We start from the raw sequence: 14,202 nt of genomic DNA, 5'->3' as shown, positions 1-14,202 counted from the left end.
ATAAAATTGGTTACTGATAGGGATGTATGGGGACACAGAATAGAGGGGACAGAAGTGGAATTGAGCTTTTCCATATATTCCTTTTTATATAATTTTCATTTCTAAATCACGTACATTCAAAACAATTACAATTATTATACATAAAGTTTCCTAGTTCAGCCATGAAATTTCTAGTACAGTATGAGACTAACTCTAATCCTTTTACTTTTGAGAATGGCTTTTCTCAGTTTATCAAAGCTTCATCTAGGGTTTTCAAATCGTGCTCCTGTGAAATAAAGAAAATCCCCAGGGGTTGCAAGTGTTTTCTTTCTTCTTCTTTTTCTTTGAAGAAAGGAATCGAGTTTAAGAGGGCTAGAGTGAGTCCAGTTGGATTTGATGTTGACCAAATAGGAGATAGCCCAGATGCTATTGATCATCAGCACGTGGCAGCACACATGCCCTTGAGTGTGCATCAATTCAAGCAAACAGAAGTGTGCCCTGCTGTGGGTGGGGGGGGGTGCCTGGATGGGGGTGGGGGGACCTGAGCGCACTGCCTGCAGCTAAGAGTGAAATTCCTTGAGAAAGCCCCCTTCCTGTCACAACACTCACAGCACTCTGAGCCTGCTCGCAGCCCAACGGCCTCTCCGAGAATGCTACATTTAAAAGTGCAGTTTTTGGATGATTCCCAGAAGATTTTTGTGGTTGATGTAAGTGGAAATCACATTGCTATTATTCCTTTATTATTCATTCAATAATGGTCATTTGTGGACAGCCCATTAGCTGGAGATGTTATGTCTTCTTTAGGACCGAACGAAGGAGGACTGTGGGTTTTAGCTTTGGAAAAAGAAATCTGTATTTAATATCACAATGTAGCTCATGCTTTCCCACTAACCTTTCTTCTAGAACAGGTTCTCTTTTCTCAAGGGATAACAACAGCAAGTCTTAAAGATACGCTAAATATATGTAAGAAGACAAAGCAGAAATAACTTAGTTGTCCTACCCAAAAAGGTATTATTGCTCATTGAAATAATTTGTCTGTGAGTCTCACCCCATGAATATTTGTGGGGAGAAAACTGTGGTTCCGAGGGAAAGGAGAAGGGGAAAGCTACCCTCCTTTTCTGAAGAAAACCTATGGGGTTTCGGAGGGTGGAGGGCGGTGGGTAGAATTATGCAGTTGTAATGAGAACTTCAGGAAGTAATGACAAGTATAAGAGAGAAAAATAGGATAAGAGACTATTTAGTTTGATTTAGTACTTATAGTTCAGGGTTCTTCATATAATTCCTAGCTACAAGATGATTGTTACAATTATACCTCATCTCTTCAAGAAAGAACAAATGTATTAAGCACATCATTTGGGGCTCATCTTTCAGTATCTTAAGAGATGTACATTTTGATGTCAGGATTTACGTACGAGCATTTGGAAATGTTCTACAATTTTATTGGAATCAAAAAAATGCTATTTGCTCTGATATTTACATTAGCTACTAACAAGGAACAAATAGCTCATTTCCTTTGAAATTCACACAAAATGCTGGTTGTTTTCTTTTATACATAAACTGACAACCGCTGTTGGGTGTGTAGGTAACCCGTTTTTCAAATAAGTATTTCATTTTTATTTGAATCATGTGCTTTGTGGGTGATTACTGCACGGTTTCCGCTGCTGTTTTGCTGTCTCTTCCTTTCACTTTTATTTGCAAAAGGCATTTCTAGCTCCACGGACCTGATGATTTGTTTTTGTAGCAAATAGCTTCCATTAGAGGTATGAGGCATTTCCTATTCTTTCTTGGAACTGTATTTAAGGGGTGGAAAATGTCTTTTGAGTAGTTTATCCATTTGCAGGCTGGTGGTGTACGCTTGCAGTGCTCCAGTACCTGAATTAGTGAGCTGGGGATTCAAAAGACACTGCTTTAGGCTAAATGTTTAATAGATATTTCAAGCTACTCAAAGAGAAATCTTTGACAAAAAGTGACAGAAGAGCTTTCTGAATGTACAGCTCAAATACAGATCCAATTAAATGGGGGGTGGGGGTGGGTGGGAGGCACAGTACCCTAGCTTCACAAAATTCACCTTCCGAGGAGCCGATTCTAGCAACTTGAAGCCAGCATGATTTGGCTTTAAGTCAGACTGTCTCCTTCCAGCTGCAACACACCGTGTTCCTTGGGAAGATAATGGGAGAGATTTGATACCCAGCAATTTGGGTGTCACAGCATCTGATCCCGTTTGCTCTGTGGAGGGCTGCTCTGTAAGTAGCAATCGTGGCGTTACCGAGAGTGGCAGTAGCACTAACTGTGGTCCCATGGGCAGCTTAGTCTTGAGGGAAATGGAACCTTAAGTTAGCATACAGCCATCTAACAGTATCTTCTCTCCTTAACAGTAGTAGACTGATAATCATGATGATGATAATGATAATGAAAATGATGATGAAGATGATGATGATGATAGTAGTAGTAGAGGGTCGCCAATGGGCAACACTAAAATTTAAAAAGCAATTTCACATCCATTAGTTCATTTGATCCTCCATTCCACCCTGTGAGTGAAAGTAGGGAAAAGATGAATGCAGAGCTGGGACTTCCAATCCAGGACTCTTCCCGCGATCCCATGTACAATTGTATCCGAAGACTCATCTGTCAGTAGCTGCCTAGTCCTGTAATATTGCCACTGCACATTAGTTTCTGTGGCCCTCAAAGGGCATAGAATTTGGCATGCAGTAAGGCTTCAATGACTGTTATGAACCAATTAGCAGAAGTCTCAAGAGGCATGGATGAGTCCCAGGGACAATTGTTCTTCAAGATAAGATTTAAGAAAATAATTGGTTGCATGGGGGGAAATAATGGCATCTTGGGCATTAGTGTTGTTTTTACAGAGAGTACAGTAGTGGAAATATGAAAATGACACTGATCAGATAGAATAATGTCGCCTGGATTAGGCTAATTGACATCCAGAACCCTTTATTCCACCCCCAGTAGCATTATCTTAGTGAGTTTGCTGGTGTCCAAGATCTGGCTCAGGACTACAGACTCAGAAGCCTGATTTGTCAGCACTCCACAGATCTGAAGTCAGAAACTGATATTTTAAAATCAGGAGGCCAGTGTTACCATTTACAGCAGGATTGGGAACACTAGGGTTCTCTCATCAGTTACATAATATGCCAAAGGGCAGAAGAATCAGATTTAAAGGAATTAGATTTATGATCCTAGTACTGGATGGCCTGATAATGCATCCGTCTCCACAAAGGCCCTGTCATTGACACCTTTTAGTCACCTATTCATTCATTTAGTCATTTCATTAACAAATTATTATTGAGATCCTAGTATATTCCAGGCCCTGTGCCGGGCATGGTCTACTCTACCATATGGGTAAGTAAAGTTCTTGAGCAAGGGAACACTCTCGCCTGGGCAGTGCTGGCTGGGAGCTGCCAACTTGGGCTTCAGTGCTTCCTTTTCCTCTCATTGCATGGTTGACAAACTCCCTTTGTGATTGACATGTCTTTAAGTTGTTAATGCCTTCAGTTAGATTACTGAGAAGAGTGTCTGACCCCTGAAATGTCCTGGTTTTTTGAAGCTTCTTTGCATATCTGTAATCTGAGATACGGGGTGCTGATATTTATATATGAACTCTCTGAGAATATTAGTCAAACTTTTCCTTTCTGAATTTCCAAGAGTTTTTGGGGATGCAGGACAGATATGGGACTCCAGGATTGCTGGAATATGCCCACTAAAGTTTAATCCAATGAAGAAAATGTATTCGGTAAAAACCTCATCTTACTTTTCAAGTCAAGTTATTTGATGAAATTGATCACTGTTAAATATCAACAGCATCTCTAGTGTTGCACTTGGTAGGACTCTCCAGAATGATGATGGGAGTGGGTAAGCAGGAGGAGAAATGGAATAAGGTAATGATTTTAAAGATAATTGAAAATTCCCTGGCGGTCCAGTGGCTAGGACTCCATGCTTCCACTGCAGGGGACATGGATTTGATCCCTGGTTGGGGAACTAAGATCCCACAAGCTGCGTGGCATGGCCAAAAAAAAAAAAAAAACATTGAAGATTTTGGTGTTTTAGTTTTGCCTCTTCAACATGGGGACCGGGACTTTTCTGGATAGAAAAAGGGAGGATAAGACCAAAGTTAAGGCTTTTGAGCACTCAGAAAACATAGAGAAGGTCAGGTTTCTAACTTTACTAGGAACCCTCCCAATACCCACAGATACCAGTAGTAATAATGAGCATCCTTGGAGGGTGACCTCCTTTTAAGCCTGAACTGTTTGCTTCTCTGAGGTTTAGATGGAGAGTTTTCAAAACAATAATCCCATCACCATACTTGACACAGTTCTGTCTGATATGCCTCCTGCCTGCTGCAGTTCTATCTTTGTAGAAGCATAGTGAAAGGGGAAGAGCAGCTGTTGTTTGTGAATTCCCAAAAGCACATTTTATTTTGATGGTTTTTGGAAGCTAAAGCCAAAATAAGAGGTTTGGAACATCTCAAGACTTACATTTACCTGATTGCTAAGTGACTGTATTGACCAGCACAGTGAGTACCTAGTGGCTTACCCAGTGAGAGAATACAGTGAGTCAGCTTACCCCATTCCCTTGGGAGCCCATCATAAAGGCCACCAGGCCTCATTTTCTGAAAGAGGCGGAGGGGAAGCATTGCCAGGACTGAGCACTATTCAAGCTGAATAAGAAAGCCAAGAACCGCTTAGTGATTTTTTTATTGGTAGTGGTATTTACCCTTGGGATATTTGTCCAAGAGCTGGTTTTTCAATTTATAATGATGAGGAATCTTTTGTAGTTTTGTCAATAGCGAAATAGATACCCCTCCCCTTCATAAAGAAAAACTCTTCTAACACCAGTGAAATGGAGTTGCTCTGGTGTAGTAAAATGTACCTGGATTTGGGGCTACAAAAATTGCACCATTTTAGGTGTGTGATCTTGGGCCAGTCACTTAACCCCTTATCTCCCTGAGTTGTGAGGAGTGATATAAAGGATATAATGTATATTTGGAGTCTGATAAAGCAGGACAAAAATTTGACTCTGCTACTTCCAAGCTGTGTGGCCTTGGGCAAGTCACTTAACCTATCTTGGATTTAGTTCTATCAATGTTAAAATCTTGGACTTGGGGTGTCAGGAAAAACTTTCCAAATAATATACCATTTAAGTTGCTGAGTAGGAGCTAAGGAGGTGAAAAGTGGAAGGTAGGGTGAAGGTGGTTGTATGGTGGTTACACAAGGGAAAGATTGAAGGCCAATGTGCAAAAGAGAACATGGCCCTTTCATGGAAAAAAAAGGTCAGTGTGAGTGAAGAATGGAGTGTTGAAAGGAAGATGGAGAGTAGCTTGAATTCAAGCTGAAGCAGAGGTGGTCAGCAGTTATATCATTTGGCTCAAGTGGTATATATATAAAGTTTGGGCTTTATCCTGAAGGTGATAAGAGAATCACTAAAGAGTTTAAGAAGCTCAAAATGGGGATATTAGCATCTGTTAACTCATTAATTTATGCATTCATTTGCTCATCCAATATTTAATGAAATATGAGTTCTAAGTGCTGGAGATGCCAGGTAGAATCGGAATAATAGTTTCAAGTTCAGTGGCTCCAATTTTAGATAGCCAGCCTCTATCCTAACACATATGCCCAAACATCAATATTCCAGCCTGATAGAGAATGGTGGAGACAGAAAGAAAGGATGGATAAAAAGATGTTAATGAGGTAGAATTTCTAGAAGCATTTGATGTCAGCCTGGATACAGGAGGTGAGTTGAGGAGTCTAGATGACATCCAAATTTCTGGCTTAAGTAATGGTTTGGATGGTGGCCTCCATTCACCAAGATAGAGAAACAGAATAAAAGGAGCAAGTTTAGGGTGGGCAAGGAGCTTTGTTTTGGATTTATTGATGGGAATATGGGAAGAGAAATATATCTGGATTTGGGTAGACCTGAGATCTAGTCTCTGCTCTAAAAATTTTTTTAAACTTCATTTTACTGAAATATAGCTGATTTACAATGTGTTAATTTCTGCTGTACAGCAAAGTGATTCAGTTATACATATATACATTCTTTTTCATATTCTTTTCCATTATGGTTTATCACAGGATATTGAATATAGTTCCCTGTACTATACAGTAGGACCTTGTTATCTATCCATCCTATATATAACAGTTTGCATCTGCTAATCACAAACTCCCAATCCACCCCTCCCCAACCTCCCTTCCCACTTGGCAACCACAAGTCTGTTTTCTATGTCTGTGAGTCTGTTTCTGTTTCGTACATATGGTCACTTGTGTCATATTTTAGATTCCACATATAGGTAATATCATATGGCATTTGTCTTTCTCTGTCTGACTTACTTCGCTTAGTATGATAATCTCTAGGTCCATCCATGTTGCTGTAAATGGCATTATTTCATTCTTTTTTATGGCTGGGTAATATTCCATTGTCTATATATACCACATCTTCTTTATCCATTCATCTGTAATGGCCGTTTAGGTTCTTTCCATATCTTGCCAGCTCTAACAATTTTAAGGTGTGGAACATTGTGTGAGTCACTTCACCTCTCTGAGCCTGTGCGCTTATCACTAAAATTGCAATAATCATAGCACCTACCTCATGGAATCATTGTAAAGATGAATGAAATACCAGAGGTAAGGTTCCTGATGTAAAGAATGTGCTCAAAGCATGTTAATTCCCCTCTCCCTTGCTTAGAGACCTCTTTATTTCTATACTTTGCAAACCAACAGAGAACAGTCTTTCACCCTCAACTTGAAGTTTCTTTTGATAACACTTGATGTTGCAGCCCACCTCCAAGCAAAACAGAGCTGTGTTTCCCCCTGTTTGCTCTTCCTCTGGGGCTTCCTGGGGTTAATTCATCCTGCTTTTCTGAGCGGCTTGCCCTTTGCTTAGTCAGCAGCCCCAGGGGATTTGCTCTTCCCCCCACCCCCCCCCCCGGAGTCATTAATCCTGAGAGGGTCCATAATAACTGTCTAGAGTTACCTAAAATAATGGTGGGCTTCCTTTAAGGAAGCAGATGGAAACAGCCAAACCCTTTATCTTTAACGACATTTAATTTAAAATTTTTTTAACTTGATACTTTAAAAAAAATTGAGGTATACTTTTCTTTTAAATTGAGGCATAGTTGATTTACAATATTATATTAGTTTCAGGTGTACAACATAGTGATTCACAATTTTTATAGATTATACTCCATTTGTAGTTATTATAAAATATTGGCTATATTCCCTGTGCTGTACAATATATCCTTGTAGCTTATTTATTTTATACATAGTAGTTTATACCTCTTAATCCCCTACCCCCATCTTGCCCCTCACCTTTTCCCTCTCCCCACTGAAAACCACTAGTTTGTTCTCTATATCTGTGAGTCTGTATCTCTTTTGTTATATTCACTACTTTGTTTTCTTTTTTAGATTCCACATATAAGTGATATCATATAGTATTGGTCTTTCTCCATCTGACTTATTTCACTAAGCATAATACCCTCCAGGTCAATCCATATATATATCACATCTTCTTTATCCATTCATCTGTTAATGGACACTTAGGTTGCTTCCATGTCTTGGCTATTGTAAATAATGCTCCTATGAACATTGGGGTGCATGTATCTTTTCAAATTAGTATTTTTGTTTTCTTTGGATGTATACCCAGGAGTGGAATTGCTGGATCATGTGGTAGTTTTATTTTTAGTTTTTTGAGAAAACGCCATAGTGTTTTTCATAGCGGCGGCACCAATTTACATTCCCACCAACAGTGTTCAAGGGTTCCCTTTTCTCTACATCTTCGCCCGTGTTTACTTGTGTTCTTTTTGGTGACAGCCATTCTGACAGGTGTGAGGTGATATAGCATTGTCTTTTAAAATATTTTTTATTGAAGTATAGTTGACTTACAATGTTGCGTTAGTTTCAGGTGTACAGCAAAGTGATTCAGTTACACACACACGCACACACATATATTCTTTTTCAGATTCTTTTCCATTATAGGTTATTATAAGATATTGACTATAGTTTCCTGTGCTATAAGTAGGTCCTTGTTGTTTACCTATTTTATATATAGTAGTGTGTATATGTTAATCCCAAACTCCTAATTTATCTCTCTCCCCCGCCTCACCCCTGCTATCCCCTTTGGTAACCATAAGTTTGTTTTCTATGTCTGTAAGTCTGTCTCTGTTTTATAAATAAGTTCATTTGCATCATTTCTTTACATTCCACATATAAGTGATGTCATATGATATTTGTCTTTCTCTGTCAGTATATCTCATTGTTGTTTTGATTAGCATTTCCCTGATGATTAACAATGTTGAGCATCTTTTCACATGCCTGTTGGCCATCTTTATGTCTTCTTTGGAAAAATGTCTATTCAGGCCTTCTGCTCATTTTTTAATTGGGTTGTTTGTTTGATTGATAGTGAGTTGTATGAGCTGCTCATATATTTTGGATATTAACCCCTTATTGGTCAAATCATTTGCAAATATTTTCTCCCACTCAGTAGGCTGACTTTTCATTTTGTCCATGGTTTCCTTTGTTGTGCAAAAGCTTTTAAGTTTAATTAGGTCCCACTTGTTTATTTTTTATTTTGTTTCCTTTGCCTTAGGAGACAGATCCAAAAAAAATACTGCTACAATTTATGTCAAAGACTGTTCTGCCTATGTTTTCTTCTAGGAGTTTTATGGTTTCCAGTCTTACATTTAGATCTTTAACCCATTTTGAGTTTATTTTGTATATGGTCTTAGAGAATGTTCTAACTTCATTCTTTTTCATGTAGCTGTTCAGTTTTCCCAGCACCACTTATTGAAGAGACTGTCTTTTCTCCATTGTATATTCTTGCCTCCTTTGTCATAGATTAATTGACCAAAAGTGTGTGGGTTTATTTCTGGGCTCTCTATTCTGTCCCATTGATCTATATGTCTGTTTTTGTGCCCGTTGCATACTGTTTTGATTACTGTAGCTTTGTAGTGTAGTCTGAAGTCAGGGAGCATGATACTTCCAGCTCTGTTCTTCTTTCTCAAGATTGTTTTGGCTATTTGGGGTTTTTGTGTTTCCATACAAATTTTAAAATTATTTGTTCTAGTTCTGTGAAAAATGCTATTAGTATTTTGATAGGGGTTGCATTGTATCTGTAGGTTGCCTTGGGTAGTATGGTCATTTAAACAATATTAACTCTTCCAATCCAAGAACATGGTATATCTTTCCATCTGTTTGTGTGGTCTCCAATTTCTTTCATCAGTGTCTTATAGTTTTTTAAGAATAGGTCTTTTACCTCCTTAGGTAAGTTTGTTGTTTTGGTGCAATCATAAATGGAATTGTTTCCTTAATTTCTCTTTCTAATACTTCATTGTTAATGTATAGAAATGCAACTTTACCAAATTCATTGATGAGCTCTAGTAGTTTTTTGGTGGCATCTTTAGGATTGTCTATGTATAGTATCATGTCATCTGCACACACTATATCTTGGTGTGGGCCTCTTTGGATTGACTATGTTTGGGACTCTCTGTGCTTCCTGGTCTTGGACACCTGTTTCCTTTCCAAGGTTAGGGAAGTTTTCAGCTAATATATCTTCAAATATGTTCTCTGCCTCTTTCTCTCTCTCTTATCCTTCTGGGATCCCTATAATGCAAATGTTAGTACACTTGATGTTGTTCTAGAGGTCTCTTAAACTGTCCTCATTTCTCTTCATTCTTTTTTCTTTTCAGCTTCAGTGACTTCCACTACTCTGTCTTCCAGCTCACTGATCCATTCCTCTGTATCATCTAGTCTACTATTGATTCCTTCCAGTGTATTTTTTATTTCAGTTATCATATTATTCATCTCTATTTGGTTGTTCTTAACATTTTCTAACTCTTTATTAAAAACTCCTAACTTCTTGATGTTCATCCATTTTTCTCCTGAGTTCTTTGATCATCTTTACAATCATTACCTCGAACTCTTTCTTGGGTAGATTTCCTATTGCCACTTCACTTAGTTCTTCTTCTGGGGTTTTGTCTTGTTCCTTCATTTGGGATATGTTCCTCTGTTGCCTCATTTTGCCTAACTTGCTCTTTATTTCTATGTATCTGATAGGTTGGTTATGTTTCCTGATCTTGGAGAAGTGACCTTTTGTAGGAGATGTCCTATGCATCCGAGCAGTGAGCTCCCCTCTAGTCACCAGCTATATGCTCTAGGGGTGCCCCTATGTGGCTGCGTGGGTCCTTCTGTTGTAGCAGGTTGACTACAATGTGTGGTCTGGTAGGTGTGGCTGGCCTTAAGTCTGGTTGGTTGCCAGGTTTTGCCTTGTGTGGAGGCTACTGGCTGCTGGTTGGTGGGGCTGGGTCACAAGGTGGCTGTCTGTGGAACCCCTGGGGCACCAAGGCTAGTGCTGGCTCACTGGAGTCAGGGTCCAGGAGATCCCAGGGCTGGTGCTTGACAACCACAGGGTGAAGCCAAGTCCTGGGGCTAGTGCTGGCCCATCGGTAGGCAGAGCTGAATCCAGGGGTCTGGCTGCAGGGCCCAGGGGTCCCAGAGCTGGTGTTGGCCTGCTGGTAGGTGGGGTCTGGGCTCATCTGGTCCTTGGGCTAGTGCTGGTCTGTTGGTAGGTGGGCTGTGTTAGCAGGCTGTGGGTCTGTGGTTGTCCTGGAGCTGGAGTCTGCCTGCTGCTGGTGGGTGAGGCTGGTCCCAAGGCTAGAACAGGCTTGCTGTTGGGCAGAGCCAAATATCCTGGGGCTGGTGCCTGCCCAGTGGTGGGTGGATCTAGGTCCTTGGGTCTCTGGCTGCAGGGCCCAGAGGGTCCCAGGTCTAGTGCCTGTGCAGTGGTGTGTGAGGCTGAGTCCTGGGCCCTCTGGTGGATAGGGCCATGTCCAGGGGTGGCTGTGGTCTCAGCTTGCTCGCTGGTGGGTGGAGCTGTGTCCCCTCCCACCCCCCAGCTAGATGTTTGGCCTGAGGCATCCCAGTAGTACTGGTGTTTACAGGTTGGTGGGGGTGGGCGGGGCTGGGTCCTGAGGCTAACAAGCCAGAGGGAGGATTCCAAAATGGCATTTGCCTGCACCAGTCTCCACGTGGTAGAAGGACCTCCCAAAAATGGGTGCCGCCAGTGTCTATGCCCCCAGGGTGAGCTCCAGTTGCCTCCTTCCTCTCTGGGAGGCTCTCCAAGATCAGCAGGTGGGTCTGACCCAGGCTCCTTTCACATTACTGCTTCTGCCCTGGGTCCCAGAGCATGTGAGATTTTGTCTGCGCCCTTTAAGAGTGGAGTCTCTATTTCCCACAGCCCCTGGGTCCCCTGAAAGTAAGCTCTGCTGGCCTTCAAAGCCAAATGTTCTGGGGGCTTGTCTTCCTGGCACAGGAACCCCAGGCTGGGCAGCCCAATGTGGGGCTTAGACCCTTGGATCCTTGGGGAGAACCTCTGCAATTGTAATTATTCTCTTGTTTGTGGGTCACCCACCTAGGGGTATTTGTCTTGACTATGCTGTGACTCCACCCCTCCTACCTGTTTCATTATGGTTCCTTCTTTATATCTTTAGTTATAGAAGATCTTTTCTGGTAGGTTCCAGTCTTTTTCATCGATAGTTATTCTATAAATAGTTGTAATTTTGGTGTGCCCATGAGAGGAGGTGAGCTCAGGGTCTTTCTACTCGGCCATCTTGGCCTCTAGGCCAGTGTGTTTAACTACATTTTAAATTACTCTGTGGTAACTACTCATAGTAACACTAACACAGTTAATAATAATGATAACAACAATACTACTGACTAATAATCATAGATAGTATTTGTCAACAGCCTATGTTCTAGGTGAATTTTGCATGCACTACTTCATGTAATGTTCACACAAATCAAATGAGTGTCACTATCTAGGGTAGTTCCATTACCTGTCTGTGCCTTGGGCTTTCTCATCTATAAAATGGAAATAATATTAGTACCCATTCTATAAGATTGTGACAAAGGTTAAATGAATTAATATATGTAAAACACTTAGAACAGTGCTAGCAAGTGCTATAAAGGTATTTGCTACATTGATGCCTTGTGGAATTTGGCTCCAGATTTAGGTGGTGGATACACATCCTGATACTTATGTCCAAGCAGCAATATTCCAAGCTGATGGGGCCTAGAACATTATTTTTATCTTTATTTTACTGGCATGTAAACCAAGGTGCAGAGAGGTTGACTTATCCAAGGTCACATTGCTATTTAAGTTAATGAGTGAGCTGGGGTTCAAGCCCCAGTCTGTCTAGTTTCAAAACCCTGGCTGAACAGAAACAAACCCACAGACATAGAAAACAAACTTATAGTTACCAAAGGAGAAAGGAGGGGGGAGGGATAAATTAGGAGTTTGGGATTAACATATACACACTACTATATATAAAATAGATAAACAACGAGGACCTACTGTAAAGCACAGGGAACCATATTGAATATCTTGTAATAACCTATAATGGAAAAGAATCTGAAAAAGAATATACATATATAGGTATATGTATAACTGAATCACTTTGCTGTACACCTGAAACTAACACAATATTGTAAATCAACTATACTTCAATTTTTAACAAGTTTTAAAAAAGAATTCTTTGAAACTATGCATTTAAAAGCATTATGTTTGTATTGTGAAATATAACTTAAATACATACATACATTTATGGAATAAAGTCACACTTCAGAAAAAAATAAAAAACCCTGGCTGGTCATTGGTTTGGTGGTGGGCTTGTGACTCGAGTGGGATTGCTGTAATGTGTCGTTAAGCTTCCTGGTTTTCCAGGACATGATAACGTGTCCTCTAGTTCCAAGCAGCCTGCCCCACACTAGTTGCTCAATCACTGTTTGATGACTGACTGACCAACAGGCTGACCGTATCAGCTCATCCCCACCCCTCTGCCTGTACAAAGTACAATACTCCAAGCAAAGGAGCTTCTAAACCACATCAGAGAAAATCATCCTGGAGTCATAATGTCCCAGGCTAGCCAATGTTGACCATTTCTTTGCCAGGGATTTATTTTTCATTGCAGGGGGCCCCAGCTGCCTGATGAATGCCTTTGTTTAAACTCCTGAATTTGCTTTGCCCCTCATAGCCTAAGGTTTGTTGATTCAGAGAATAAATTGAACTGAAAAAGAAAGAAAGTGCTTGTGCTTTGTCTGGCCAGGGGCCAGGTGGAACTGTGGGCCAAATGTGGTTTAGGTGCTGCCTGTCATACCCCTCTAGGGCTCCCGTATCTGCGGTCACTTGGCTGTCAGGCTGCTCTCCTGATGCTTGAGCTCAGAGGAGAGGCCTGGACTCAAGCCTTCCCATTCCACCCCTCTCCTGCCCCTTCTCATCCCAAGCCCACAGCTGACAGGAAGAGGGAGCCTGAAGCCAAGAATATTCGAGGTGCTGGAGGTGGGGATTGGGGAACTGTCTTTGGAGCTGGGTGGGTGGCGGTTGGGCGTTTGTTCAAGTCTGCACTCGTGGGAATCTCTGTGAAGAGTTTCAGTTAGTTGGGGCCTTGCCACCCCTTCACCTTTCAGAAGAGTGCAGGGCCCTGCCTGCTGCCTGGGTGCTGGGGAGGACCAGCTGAGGCTCCCTACCTTGTAGCAAGAGCTCTCTGCAGAGCTTCTCTCAGAGTGAAACTTGCTCGAGGCCAAGATTCCTCTGGATTCTACAGGAGTTTCTCTCTTTCTATTAAATGTCATTTACTCTGTATTTGCATCTTTATTTGACCAGTCACAAATACAAATATATTACACTAATAAGAGCTTAGCCTTAGCTTGTGGTGTAAGACAGTGAAGTTGTCAATTGCAACTTAGAGACAGAAATTCTTCAAACTGGCTGAGCTGAGTCCAATATCTTGGGGTCAGAAGGGCTTGGCTTGAGGGGCAGAACCACCCAGGAGGTGGCAGGACTGACCCAGCAATTTCCTAAAAGGACCTGGAGCATGTTATCCCAGCAGCAGAGAGCGATGCTGGCCTTTGTGATACTGGGTGCCACTAAGCAGTTGTGTGCCAGACTGTCAGAACCGGAAAAACATTCGGTTAGACCAGTTCTACTGCTGAGAGATCCACCCTGAACAGATCATTGACACCACAGGAGGTAGGAAGGAATTGGCCAATGAAATGCCAGGGCAAGGCACCACAGGGAAGATCTGCTGAAGGTCACAGAGCTCAGGAAGCATGGAAAGTGACAGGCATTCAGGGGGGCACTTCTCTTCTCTGGGGGCTGTGGAACTCTCTGATGTATAGCTTGCCTGTTCTAAACACAGCTGCTATGCAAAAGCTACAATTATTA

At 41.4% G+C, this 14,202-nt stretch overlaps 1 protein-coding gene across 1 annotated transcript in view; it reads left to right on the top strand.

Annotated features, from left to right (window-relative positions):
* The first annotated feature begins 625 nt into the window (after positions 1–625).
* FRMD7 (FERM domain containing 7) overlaps positions 626–14,202 on the top strand; it is a 55,030-nt gene continuing 41,453 nt past the window's right edge. Inside the window, 1 exon segment of the mRNA XM_068534020.1 lies at positions 626–686. Coding sequence (XP_068390121.1) covers positions 630–686 — 57 coding nt within the window. The 5' untranslated portion in view covers positions 626–629.

This window comes from Eschrichtius robustus, chromosome X (genome assembly GCF_028021215.1).
Source record: "Eschrichtius robustus isolate mEscRob2 chromosome X, mEscRob2.pri, whole genome shotgun sequence".
NCBI classification, from domain to species: Eukaryota; Metazoa; Chordata; class Mammalia; order Artiodactyla; family Eschrichtiidae; genus Eschrichtius; species Eschrichtius robustus.
This window is presented reverse-complemented; position numbering and strand designations above follow the sequence as displayed.